At 51.1% G+C, this 14,237-nt stretch overlaps 1 protein-coding gene across 6 annotated transcripts in view; it reads left to right on the top strand.

The window, feature by feature from the left end:
- The window catches only part of SHANK3 (SH3 and multiple ankyrin repeat domains 3), an 857,838-nt gene that overhangs the window by 317,341 nt on the left and 526,260 nt on the right, over positions 1-14,237 (top strand). For all 6 annotated transcript variants that reach the window (XR_012642513.1, XR_012642514.1, XM_074976815.1 and 3 more), the window contains exon 11: positions 4,545-4,611. Coding sequence is in view for 4 of the 6 variants with exons in the window: in XM_074976815.1 (XP_074832916.1) it covers positions 4,545-4,611 (67 nt within the window). In the remaining 2 variants the exon portion in view is untranslated. The remainder of the gene's footprint in view (positions 1-4,544; positions 4,612-14,237) is intronic.

Raw genomic sequence — 14,237 nt, 5'->3', positions numbered from 1 at the left:
TCAGTGCAGGACCAGAGGTGCAGAAATACAAACGCAGAACTGGTGAGCAGGGACCTACAGCAGGGCCTCTGCATATAAAATGGATTGCTCGGTCCGCCTAATGAAGCTCTGTTTCCAACACCTCTGCCTGCTTGCAGCAGCCCTTATTACTAATTAAACCCTTGTCATTCATTCTTCAAAGAAGCTGCCTTTGCATTTTTAAACTCCTTGCCTTCTCTCCCCTCTTCCTTAGGGGTTTTTTGTATCTGCAGACTCTGATGTTCTAATGAAAGAATTGAGGCAACAGGGGCTGTAGCTTTCTTGGGCACTCAGTTTTGCAGCTCCACTGGTCATACGTTCACATCTCATGTAGCAGGTGGTGCCTTTCCCAGGAGGTATATACAACGACAACCCAGAACAAACTATATCTGTCTGGGCATCCTTTACTTAGGGTTTGAACATAATTCTGACTTAGCTCACAATTTTATCCTTTTAGCTTGTCACAAACTTTGCTTTACTGCCTATCCCTGAAGATAACATTTCTGGTGGCAATGATATGCACCTGAACTATGAGAGTGATTCTGTATCTCATGGTTTGTGTGCCCATTGCAAGTGTTTACAAGGGTAAAATTGTTTATGATTGAAATTCTTGCTCAGGGTGCTGTCGTACCTTCATCTGCGACACTCACTCTCCCAGTGCTGGTTCTGAAGAGACGTGAGACAGACACTATAACTGTCGTTTTAGATGCGGGAAATGCAGGTCTAATATACTTGGACTTCAGTACAGTGTTTGGCAAGGTACCTGCAGGGATTTATTAATTAAATTAGAGAAGATGAGGACTGATACAAGAAATGTATGGTGGGTACACAACTAGCCAAAGGGAGATAGCAATGCATGTTGCTGAAAGATGAACTGTTGGACTAGAGAAAGGGGACTAGTGGAATTCTTCCAGGGTCAATTTTATTCAGTATTTTAATTAATGACCTTGACACAAAAGAGTAGAAGTGCGCTAAAGGTATTTACTGTTGATACGAGGTTGAGAGGCATCAGAAATATGGAGGAGGGGCAGAATGATACAAAGGGAAATGTGGACAACTTAGAGCACTGGAGTGCCAGAAATGGGATGACATTAAGTAGTGCAAAATGCAGGGTGGTGTACTCAGGGTCGAAGAAGAATTTCTGCTAAAAGTTGGGAGCTCTTCTGTTGGAAATGACAAGAGGAGAGAAAATCCAGCAATGGGGTCAATCAGTGGATGATTCTGAGCCACCAGTGTGATTGGTGCAGCTGTGAAAAAGGCAAATGCAATCCTGTGATCAAGTCAGGTTTTTCCAGCAGAGGGAGAGTATTAATGCCACTGTGCAAGGCACCCATTTGGAATACTGTGTGCCATCATGGACATATGCATGTTCAAGAAAGATGAATTAAAACTGGACAGGTGCGGAGAAGAATTGCTAAGATGATCAGGGAAATGGAGGACCTATCTTATGTGAGGCGAATGAAGGAGGTTGGCTTGTCAGGTTAGCGTGGCAAACAGGAGACTGAGGAGGGAGCATATTGGTTTTTATAAAGACCTCAGGCGGGTGATCTGCTATTTAAGCTAAAGGACAATATTAGCACACTCATCGACACCGACTTTTTCCTGTTCCCCAGGGTTGCTCCACCCGTACTTTGACCCAAGGCCTTGCCCCCACTCTGCTCCTCCTAAGACCCGCTCTCTCTGCACCTCATCCCACTTCCATTCCTCCCCTCCCTGAACAAACTCAGGTTGGAACACATCCCAAACAAACCTGGCTACAAACAATCTCAGGCTTTGGGGCTCACTTTCAGCTTATGCCTTACATTCCTACCAATCTCATGGTTTAGGGCTGAGCCTGTTCACTGCAGAGCGATAAAAGGATCCCCTTCCCCCTCCCTGGCCAATGCATCTTGGTGACTTTTGTCTCCCTCCTCTGAAGCGTAAGGGACGGCCCTGTCTAGAGATGGGACACTGGATGACGTGGTCTAATGCCCTGAGCATTCTCTCTCAATTGTGTGGCTGCCTGGCTCTTGCTCGCATGATTGAAGCCTGACATTACCATGTACTGGGTTGGAAAGGAATTGCCCCTTAGGTCACTCTGTCTGTGAGCTTGGAGCTTTTTCCCACTTCCTCTCTAGCAGGTGGATGTGGGTCACAGCAAGGGTCATCTGAGTACATCACATTTAATGTTTTCTCTTCCATTTCAGTGGCCTTGGGCAGTGATGCACTGGGTCCTCCTATTCTCACCCCGTGGCACCACACAGTCTAGTCTCTTGAGGGCTTTGACACTTTGCTCTGATTTTGGCTGTAGGGTTTAGTGTGCCGAAGCTGGGTGGGGTGGATGGCCTGTGATGTACAGGAGGTCGGATGGAATGACCTGGCTGTCCTTCTGGCCTTAAGTTCTCTGAGTCCATAAAGTGGGCTGTAAATTACTCCCATAGGCAGGACGAAGCCCGTTTGCAAATCACCCTGGTGGGTTGCTGTATGTGGAGAGAACTCTAATGATCGAGAACAACAAGAAGTCCCTGTGACCCCTTATAGACTATCAGATATTTATCTAAATATCTAAACACTAAATATCTCTTAGTCTATAAGGGGCCACAGGGACTTCTTGTTGTTCTTGAAGATACAGACTAACACATCTACCTCTCTGATTCTAATGATGAAGGGATTTTTGTACCAAACTAAAGACATTTCATACTGAGACTTTTTACAGCCAGAAAAAGCTGCAGGTATCAGATGTTAGAACTCACTCTGCTAGGGCAGTACCAACTCTAGCAGCTTTATTTTAATGTGTTAATGTTCTGAATGTGTAACAAGGTTACATAGAGTTCAATTTATACTTTCCTCTGCTGTATCAATTGGATGCTCATTTCAGGAGACTCGTCCTTCACTCATTCTCTATGTAACCACATATGAGTCCTCCTGAGGACTACGAGTGGTGTCTTGTTTCCCAGAAGGGAGGCCGTATAGCAGCAGTTCTTTGAAAGAGAAAGAAAGGGTCCCCATCAGTAACTAGCACTCTGTGCATGTTTCCATGTTCAGTCTCCCATCTTTCAGTGCCAATTCCTTTTCTTGTGAGGATCTTTGCCTTACTGCAAGCTGGATAATGTACAGAGCTTGATTTCACCTTGGTTTAGGTTCTGTGGCCATTGTTTGGAGTAGGCTGCCCCCATGCTACACTCCAGAAGGCTTTAGGTGACAGGCCTGTCCTTTCTTATAGAAAACCTCCTAACCTGAGAGAGATTATCACCAGCAATCACAGGCTACACCACAGTAATACAAATCCTGGAACTTTTCCTTGCAACAAACCCCGCTGCCAACTTTGTCCTCATATTTATTCTGGGGATACCATCACTGGACCTAACCATGTTAGTTACAAGATCAAAGGAGCATTCTCATGCACTTCCAGCAACATTAGATATGCTATTATGTGCCAACAATGCCCTGACACTATGTACATTGGGCAGACTGGACAAAACCTTCACAAAGAATAAATGGATACAGAGCAGACATCAAGAAACTCAATACATGTAAGCTGGTCAGTGAACACTTCAGTGAAGTGGGCTGTTCTGTTTAAGGCCCGAGAATTTGTGTCCTGGAACATAGAGAATTTAATAACTGATTAGAGTGCGAGGTTTATTAGTTAGAGTACATATTCAGATTGGGCACATTAACACATGATATGAACAGAGACATCAAATACCTCACACATTACAAGGACTGCTTCCCTTCCTTTGATGCTCGTAATTATCTCAGCCAGGACAATTAACACCCCCCCACCCCCACCTCTCACTCCCTTTCTTCAATCTGATTTGATTTGTCAGTTTTTATATTATTGGGTTTTTTTTTGGTCCTCTGTACTTATAAATGCCAGTCTGTATTGGAAATGAAACTGATCTGAAGAAGTGGGTCTGTCCCACGGAAGCTCATCACCGAATAAATCATGTTGTTAGTCTTTAAAGTGCTACATTTCTGCTGCTTTGTTTAGCTGGAGTACAGACTAACACGGCTCCATCTCTGGTGCTTGGAAATGGTTCCACTGCCTGCACAGCTTGGAACAAGCATAACAAAGGTCTGTGGCTTTGCCAAAGCAAGACCTGCAGAGAGTTCAGTTACTGGTAAATAACCTCCTATATCAGACAGTAAATGTTTTCCTTACAAGCTCCATGTATGAGACTATTAACACAGCAACACCAAGCCACAAATTTAATCCCTAGTTGACAGTGGAAGCAGCACCACCCAACCTTCTGAAAGGACAAGAACTGTGAGGTCTGAGTTCCCTGCCACCTTGTGTGTATAAGGAGTTATTGCAGGAGAAAGGTGGATCATTGTTGGCACCAGGATGTACCTCAGGGGTGCTGGCTGTGCACCTGGCTTTGGGGCTAAGCCAGGAGGAGTGCTGGCTGAGGCAGTCTGCCACAGTGAATGGCTGTTGCTAGCCCATGTGGTTGTAGTATAGCAGTTCCTTCTGTGCTAGCAGGCCTAATCTTTCCTGGGGGATAGGGCAGATCAAAATCACTCACTCCTCTCTTCCTCTTTTTCAGGTGGCCATCATTGCAGGAAACTTTGAACTGGCTGAAATCATCAAAACCCACAAAGAGTCCGATGTTGGTGAGTTTGACCTTTCACCCTCTTTTCTCCTCCTATCTCACTTTAGGTATTTCATTGTGCAGTCTAGGGAGACCAGCAGAGCTGCTGTAAGTGGGGTGTGGCATGTCCTGTGGATTTTTGGGTGCTGGAGCTTACATGGGTGGTTACTATGTGGGTGTTGTGCTGTCCTTGAGGATGGGGTAGAGGTTGACTGTGTAAGTCTCTGTGGTGTCCTGAAGCCATGGCTGTTTGCATTTAGTATGTTTGGTGAAATGTTTGTCGTGGCTGGGGTGGTCGCTGTACCAAAGAGACTATCAGCAACTCAGCAATTTGGAGGGTATCTCCAAAACTCTGTCTTTCAATTCTACATCCTCGCTTGTGTGCTTTTGCTGGGGAATCTTTCACGCCAGTCTTGCAGCTGGACTCAGTGCAGGGAAGGGCAATGCGGCTCACTTCAGGCTACCATTGCTGGTCTGCTATTGCTGCAGCAGCCTCCATTCTAGTTGCGATCACTCAGGGCTCTTGCCTCACTTACACACATCATGGGTGCTTGGTCCTGCTGTGAGGGCAGGAAACTGGATTCAATGACCCCTTGAGCTCTTGAGATCCCTTCAAGTTCTAGGATTCCATGAAACTCTGGGTCCACTGGAGCACCCCCAGTCCTCACAACATCTCTGCAGTGCTACACAGAGAATCCCTGCATAACTAAGCTTGATACTGTGCAGAAAGTCAGGCCCTGTGCTGAACCTCCTCCAGTCTGCTTCCTGTGAAATCCTCCCCTGACAAACTGGTGGTGCCTGAGTTCTTTAGGGCAATGGAGGATCTGACAGCATTTACAGCTATCAAAACAAAAAGCAGTCAAGTAGCACTTTAAAGCCTAGCAAAATAGTTTATTAGGTGAGCTTTCCTGGGACAGACCCACTTCTTCAGACCATATCCAGACCAGAACAGACTCAATATTTAAGACACAGAGAACCAAAAACAGTAAGCAAGGAGGACAAATCAGCAAAAGATAATCAAGGTTAACAAATCAGAGAGTGGAGGGGTGGGGGGGAGGATCAAGAATTAGACTGAGTCAAGTATGCAGACGAGCCCCTATAGTGACTCAGAAAGTTCCCATCATGATTTAAACCATGTGTTAATGTTCCGAATTTGAATATAAATGTCAGTTCATCCACTTCACTTTCTAAAACGGAGCGATAATTTCTCTTCAGTAACACACATACCTTTAGGTCATTGACAGAATGCCCCATTCCATTAAAATGTTGACTAACTGGTTTGTGGATCTGGAGTGTTTTGATGTTTGTTTTGTGCCCGTTGACCCTTTGTCTAAGGGAGTTAGAAGTCTGTCCAATATACAAAGCATCTGGGCATTGTTGGCACATGATGGCATATATGATGTTAGTAAAGGAGCATGAGAAAGTGTCTGTGATTCTGTGAGTAACCTGGATAGGTCCAGTGATGGTATTTCCAGAGAAGATATGTGGACAAAGCTGGCAGTGGGCTTTGTTGCAGGGAAAGGTTCCAGGACTGGAATTCCTGGGGTATAGACTGTGGCTGTTAATGAGGATCCTCATGAGATTGGGAGTTTGACTGTAGGAGAGAAAGAATTATCGCACCGTTCTGGAAAGGGAAACAGCCGAGCTGGCTTTTATATTCAAATTCGGCACATTAACACATGGTTTAAATCGTGATGGGAACTTTCTGAGTCACTATAGGGGCTCATCTGCATACTTGGCTCAATCTAATTCTTGACCTTCCCCCCCACCCCTCCTGTCTCTGATTTGCTCACCTTGATTATCTTCTTCTGATTTGTCCTCCTTGCTTACTGTTTTTGGTTCTCTGTGTCTTAAATATTGAGTCTGTCCTGGTCTGGATATGGGCTGAAGAAGTGAGTCTGTCCCATGAAAGCTCACCTAATAAACTATTTTGCTAGTCTTTAAAGTGCTACTTGACTGCTTTTTGTTTTGATAGTGTATAGACTAGCACGGCTTACTCTCTGTTACCATTTACAGCTAGGATAGAGTTAACTCCACACAGGTGGGTCAAATGCCTGTTCTGAGCAGAGTGCCCAGGGGTGTCGAGGCAAAATGAAATGTGTTGGACTTCATGGAGTGTGGATCTTGAAGTAAATATTGAATAAAACACTGGGCTACTGCCTTACCCCTGAGACATTGCTGTCTGTCTGGGATTTTGGGCCTCCCTCCTCCTCATCGTTCGACTTTTCTCCTCCTCTAATATCTTCACTGCAGCTGTCACTTCTGATGCTTTCCTCTTTGTTCATTTTATTCATATACTCACTGGAGAATGATGGTCTGGTATCAGTAAAACAGACTCCTGTTGTTTGTGTAAGGAGATGTTAATACTGCCAGGGGGTATTGAGGAGATCTGAAATCTCCTTATAAGTGTATCAAACAGAAGTACTGGTAAGAAAGCGAATGATGAATGAGATTACATTCATGATTATTATAAAATGGCTCAGCTGCTAAGTTATGTCTCTTTCTCTTGAAAGACGAGGTAAGAGATCATCTGACCAATTAAGAAGAAAATGCTGACTTTGTATGTTCTGTAGAGCTACTGATATGAACTGGGTCAGGTAAACTTGGGATACTGAACATACATAAACAAGCATGTCCCGATGGCATGCACCTGCAACGCCAGGGAATTAGCTAATTAATTTTTCAAGCTCTACACATTACTTTTTTTTTCCACATTGATTGAGGATTGGGAAGATGCCAAATGGTTCAAAAAAGTACAGATGATATTGAGCATCAAAAAGGAGAAGAACTCAGAGAAGAGAGGGAGCTGTGTATTTCACTACATTCACTGGCACGAGCAGCATGTGAATTGCTGGCTGAGTGAGGCTAGTCCTCAGCCCTCGTCCTTCTGCCAAAGTCTCTGTCCATTCCGTACCTCCCTGCCAGCGTTCAGAGCCTCCTGTTTCTGCTGCAGCTGCCAGCCCCTTGCCCCAGACTAAGCTCCCTGGAGTGCCAGGAGAGGAGGGTGATGTTGCCCCAGTCCCTGGAGTGCTAGTAAAATGGGGCCCAATCTGGGTCCAAGCCACAGGAAGACTGAAGCCAAGACATTTAGGAAGCAGAAGGAGGGTATAGGGGAAGAGTGTGGGCGGAGCCATTCCTGCCAGTTTGGCAAGGCACAGTCTCTCCTGAACTATGACACCCACTGCCCATGTTCACTGGGCTTGAAGTTGCTTCTGTTGGGAATGTGTCTGTGGAGATGGTTGGTTCTGATCCTGTCAGCTCAGCTTTACTGGTACGGACAGCTTGAAATCCTCTGATGGTGACTAAGTCCCATAGAGAGGGGATCTGTCAATGTTGACCTAGTCTGTCTTTCCTGTCCCACACCTAGGCTACGTCTACACGTGAAGCCTACATCGAAGTAGCTTATTTCGATGTAGCGACATCAAAATAGGTTATTTCGATGAATAACGTCTACACGTCCTCCAGGGCTGGCAACGTCGACGTTCAACATCGACGTTGCGCAGCACCACATTGAAATAGGCGCTGCGAGGGAACGTCTACACGCCAAAGTAGCACACATTGAAATAAGGGTGCCAGGCACAGCTGCAGACAGGGTCACAGGGCGGACCCAACAGCAAGCCGCTCCCTTAAAGGGCCCCTCCCAGACACACTTGCACTAAACAGCACAAGATCCACAGAGCCGACAACTGGTTGCAGACCCTGTGCATGCAGCATGGATCCCCAGCTGCAGCAGCAGCAGCCAGAAGCCCTGGGCTAAGGGCTGCTGCCCACGGTGACCATAGAGCCCCGCAGGGGCTGGAGAGAGAGCGTCTCTCAACCCCTCAGCTGATGGCCGCCATGGCGGACCCCGCTATTTCGATGTTGCGAGAGGCGGATTGGCTACATGTGCCCTACTTGGATGTTCAACTTCGAAGTAGGGCACTATTCCCATCCCCTCATGGGGTTAGCGGCTTCGACGTGTCGCTGCCTAACGTCGATGTTAACATCGAAATAGCGCCCAATACGTGTAGCCATGTGTGTAGCCTACAAGAACTAGGGGACACCAAATGAAATTGATGGGTAGTAGGTTCAAAACTAATAAAAAGAAATTTTTCTTCACACAGCGCACAGTCAACCTGTGGAACTCCTTGCCCGAGGAGGCTGTGAAGGCCAGGACTCTATTAGGGTTTAAAAAAGAGCTTGATAAATTTTTGCAGGTTAGGTCCATAAATGGCTATTAGCCAGGGATAAAGTATGGTGCCCCAGCCTTCTGAACAAGGGCAGGAGATGGATGGCAGGAGATAAATCACTTGATCATTGTCTTCTGTTCTCCTTCTCTGGGGCACCTGGCATTGGCCACCGTCGGCAGATGGGATGCTGGGCTGGATGGACCTTTGGTCTGACCCAGTATGGCCATTCTTATGTTCTTATGTTCGAAGTTAGTGCCGCTACTTCGAAGTAGCGTGCATGTGTAGACACGGCTCTAGAGGGTTTGCAGAGGAGAAAAGGTGGGAATAGGGACTGCTGTCTTCTCTCTTATTAGACATGAGAGGCTGGATCGTATGTAGAATGTCATCCATAATCAATATGATCACTCTCCAGAGTCCCTCCACACTTTTGTTTCATTGGATTGTTCAGAAGGCTCATTGGGAGGCGCACACCCTCCCCTTCCCTGAGCTGTGATCTTCTGTGGCAAAGTACAGAAGTGGAGATGTAACATCTTATCCCCTTGAGTCAGTCACCTGATTTGTGGGGGTGTGGTGGGCTGTGAGAGTGGGAGAGATATTTATAGAATCATAGAATTATAGAACTCTAGGGCTGGAAGGAACAACAGGAGGTCATCTAGTCCAGCTCCCTGTCCAAAGCAGGATGCGCCTCAAATAAATCATCCCAGCCAGAACTATGACAAGCAGGACTTAAAAACCTCTAGGGATGGAGATTCCACCACCTCTCTATGTAATGCATTCCAGTGCTTCGCCACCCTCCTGATGAAATAGTTTTTCTCAATATCTAACCTACACCTTTACTCCTGTAACTTCTGACCATTGCTCCTTGTTCTGCCATCTGTCACCACTTTGAACAGTCTCTCTCCATCCTCTTTAGAGTCCCATTTCAAGAAGCTGAAGGCTGCTATCAAATCGCCCCTCAGTCTTCTCTTCTGCAAACTAAATAAGCCCAAATCCTTCAGCCTCTCCACTCATAGATCATGAGCTCCAGCCCCTTAATCATTTTCATTGCCTTCCACTGAACCTGCTCCAATGCGTCCCCATCCTTTCTGTACTGGGGGGCCAAAACTGGACACAAAACTCTAGGGCTGTTTCTACACATGGCACTTTTTCCAGAAGATGACCTTCCGGAAGAGTGCATCTACATATCAAACAGGACCTGGAAAGAGCCACCCCTTCTTTCGGAAGAGTGCATCTACACATGCACTGGCATTCTTCTGGAAGAACAGGGCAGGAAACAACACGGATGAGTTCGCACAGCCAGCGAGCCCTTCCAGGGCCGCCGGCCACACGGCCCCTTAAAGGGCCCCACCCAAACAGCCCCTCCCTGCAAACGCTGCTGAGGCCAGCCATATCTGTGCACAGTAAGCCAGACCCAGATCCCTGTCCAGCGCCCGACGACCAGCTCGCATGGACCCCCCAGCAGCCGCAGGACAGCAGGCTTGCCCTCACCTGTAGGCTAGCCATCCTCCTGGCCACCCTCCTCAGCCTCCTGTTGAGACAAAGGCCCAGGTCCATGGGTCCTGAACCCCCACCACCCCTGCTGGGCCCCCCTCCAACTGGTCCAGCGCATCTGGAACCACGCCACCAGCATGGACTGGTGGAACAGGGTCGTCATGGGGGAGTGGGACAGCAGAACCTGCAGATGAAGAAAGAGACCTTCTTCAAGATCTGCAGCTGGCTCACTGCCATGCTACGATGCCAGGATACCTCCTTGAGGCCAGCCCTCTCCCTGGAGAAGCACATGGCCATTGCCATATGGAAATTGGCCACCCCAGACAGCTACCAATCCGTCGGGCACCAGTTTGGGGTGGGCACATCCACCGTCGGGGCCGTCGTCCTCCAGCTAAGCCCTGCCACAGGCCCTGCCCTGCTGGCGGGAAGGAGGGTGCCATCAGGCTCGGGGATCCCCAGGCACCAATCCAGAAGGGGCAGGGCTGGGGGTAGGCCTAGCCCAGAAGGGATACCACATGGCCACTGCTGGAGGGGTCCCTCAGTGGGGGGGCCCAGTAGGGAGGCAGGGAGTGGAAATGCATATGCCCACAAGTGTGCCCATTCCCCTGCAGGTTGTGAGGGTCATCAAGCATGTGCTGGTGCAGCAGCTGGTGAGCATCAGAGACCTGGATGCCATTGTTGAGGACTTCACCCTGCTCAGGTTCCCTCAGTGCTTCGGGGTGATTGATGGGACGCATATCCCCATCGGGGCCCTGGACCATAGTGGCAGCCAATACGTCAACCGCAAGGGGTACCACTCCATCATGCTCCAGGCAGTGGTGGACACCCATGGGAAGTTCACAGACATTTATGTCGGCTGGCTGGGCAGGGCACATGACACGCAGATCCTGCGGAATTCTGCCCGATTCCGCAGGATGGAGGCCGGGACATTCATGCCCCAGCAGGAGCGCACCACTGGGGACGTCATGATGCCTCTTTGCCTTGTGGATGACCCGGCCTACCCACTCTAGCCCTGGTTGATGTGCCCATACACAGGCGACCTCACACCCTTCCAGGAGCTGTTTAATGCCCGGCTCACACAGGCCCAGTATCCTGTCGAGTGCGCTTTTGGCCATCTGAAGGCACGGTTCAGGTGTCTCCTCACGTGCTTCGATGTGGGGGTGGAGAACGTCCCGCAGGTCGTGGCCGCCTGCTGCACGTTCCACAACCTTATCGATGCACATGAGGTGACCCTGCCCCAGGGCTGGATGGTGGAGCTGGCCCCCTGCTACCAGCAGCCCACTGCGGCCCCCGACAGGCGGCTCGACCATGACGGGATCCAGATCTGGGAGGCACTTCGGGAAGCATTCAGCTGAGGGGACTACTAACCTCCGCACCCCTCCCCACAGGCCCCCCCTACACACACCCCCAACCCCCTACAGTAATCAGGGACATGGGGGGTGCTGAATGCTAATGTGTATTTAACCTTCAACCTTTAACAACCGTGAGCAACGTAAATGGTGAATAATAAAAATAATAACCAAAACCTGATAGGGAGTGAACTATATACATGGGGGTAAGAGGGCAGGGGCACTTAAACCTGGATGGGGACTGGGGCAGGAACAGTGGAGGGCCTTAATCAAGGGATGGGGTGGAAGGCCACAAGCCCTGCTGCCTGTGGGCGCCCCTCCCACCCCGGGTGCGCAGTCCCCTGCGTGGCGCTGATGGGGCTGGAAGCACTGGCAGGTAGGGCTGGTCAGCACCTGGCCCAGCCTCAGCGGAGGGCCCAGAGGGGTTGGGTTGTGGCTTGGGTGACCCTCCACGAGTCCCACCGTGGCCACAAGCCATGCTGCGAGGGCCCTCAGCACAGCATTGGGCAGGCCTGGGGGCAGTAGGGTAGCCTGGGCCTCAGGGTCATGGGCTGGCGGCACAGGAGCAGCTGAGGGGCCGGGGGGGGCAGCAGGGGGGAATGCAGGGGGGCAGCTGGGGGGGCAGTAGTGGGGGCCTCGGGGGGCACTGCAGGGGGGTAGTAGCAGGGGCCTCGGGGGGCACTGTGGAGGGTCTTGGGGGGACCTCCAGGGGGGCTGGGGGGGCAACTGGGGGAAGGCTAGCCTGCTAGGGCCCCACACACGGTGCAGAGCATCCCCACCATCTCCCCCCACATGTCCCATCTCCACTGAAGCTCGGCCTTGTCAAGGGCCAGTTGTCTTTCGGCAAGGGTGTTCTGCTGGCAGAGGGCCGCAGTGTAGGCCGCAGCCTCCTCCTTGTGGTGGCTGCGGCAGGTCCGGCGCACCTGTGGCCGCTGCACAGCAGGTGCTGGTGCGGGCCCAGCTGGTGGGCTGCTGGGTCCTCCAGCCTGGATGGGGCTGGCAGGCCCCAGGCTCCTCGTCCAGCTGCCCCGGCCCTTGGATGGTACCACTGTTAAGAGGGAGAGGGTGAGGGTAGAGGGGGAAGTCAGTGCCACATCTGGGACCTGGGTGGCATCGCCACAGTCTCCCCGGCTGCTTACCCCCTCCACAGATCCACAGGATGGGCACGTGCCAGGGGAAGCCGGCTTGCAGCCTGGCCTGCATTTGCCGTGGCATCCACTGGGGCATGACGCTAGGGCCGGGGTGCTATGCACGGTGGCCCACCCTGGCGACGGGCTTGTGGGCTGGGAGGGGCTCGGCTGTGGGGGGTTCTGGATGCAGCTATGCTGCCTGGGGGGGCCTCAGCATGCTCAGGGGGTGCTCCATGGGAGAGGGAGCTGGGTGCTGCTTACAGGCATGGGTGTGTCCTGGGCCCTGACCGGGGACGGGCTTTAGGGCTTCGGGGCCCGGGGCTGGGGCCCAGGTGTCCCCCTCCCCCCACTGTGCTTTTTCACTGTGCACACTTACCCGAGGTGGCCTCATATATGTCAGGTGATGCCCGACTGGAGGGGGCCTGGCTGCTGGCGGTGGAGGGCATCATGATGATGAGGGACCTGCCTGTGATCTCCCCATCAGATGGGACATCCACAGTGGTGGGTCCCTCCTCCTCCTCCTCCTCCTCCAGTGCAGCAGGGGGCTTGGGTGCAGCTGTCTCCACAGTGATGCAGGGTGGGGAGGCGTCATCTGCAGCCCGGAGGTCCCGCAGCTCCAGGTAGAAGGGGCAGCTCGCAAGGGCATGGCTGGATCTGTGGGCGCTATCCCGGGCCCGCATGTACCCCTACTCAGCTCCTTCACCTTGCACCTGACTTGCTCTGGTGTGCGGGAGGAGTGGCCACGGGCAGCCAGGCCCTGGGCGAGGCAGGCAAACACTGGGACGTTCCTCCGGTGCCCGCTGGTGGCCCAGAGGACCTCCTCATTGTGCCAGAACCCCAGGAGGTCCTGGAGCTTTGGCTCAGTCTAAGAGGGGGCCCTCCGTTTTGGAGCCCAGTTGGGGTCTTGCCTACCCTTGTCCAGCTTCCTGGGGCTCCCCTGGGCAGTGCGGGGTCCTGGCCGGCTGGCCATCCCTGCGGGTCAGGACTCACTGGGCACTGCGGGGCTTTGGGGGAGTGTGGCAGGCAGCCCTGCACATGCTGCCTGTCTCTCACTCTCAGCTTCCTGCCATGGGGTCTCCGGGTCCTTGCAGCTTTAAAGGCTGCAAGGACCTGGGGACCACAGAGGCTTGCTGGAGGTGTCTAAAGCAGCCCCTCTCTCCAGCAGGCTGCCGCCATGAAGAACTGCTTCTTTCGGAAGAAGCAGTCCGGGAACGTCTACACGTGCCTTCTTCCAGAAGATTCTTCCGGAAAGAGGTCCTCTTCCTGATTCTGAAGCGGAATACAGAATCAGGAAGAGGGGGCACCTTCTTCCAGAAGAAATCCGAAAGAGCATCTTGCATGTGTAGACGCTCCTCAGATCTTCCGGAAGATGGCACCGTTCTTCCGGAAGATCTTGCCTGCATAGAAACGGCCTCGATGTGGCCTCACCAGTGCCAAGTAGAGGGGAATAACTTCTCTATATCTTCTGGGAATGCTTTTCCTAATGCACCCCAATATACCATTAGCCTT

Source organism: Carettochelys insculpta, chromosome 1, assembly GCF_033958435.1.
Source record: "Carettochelys insculpta isolate YL-2023 chromosome 1, ASM3395843v1, whole genome shotgun sequence".
In the NCBI taxonomy this organism is placed as follows: Eukaryota; Metazoa; Chordata; order Testudines; family Carettochelyidae; genus Carettochelys; species Carettochelys insculpta.
Note: the sequence above shows the minus strand (reverse complement) of the source record. Positions and strands in the feature narration are given on the sequence as shown.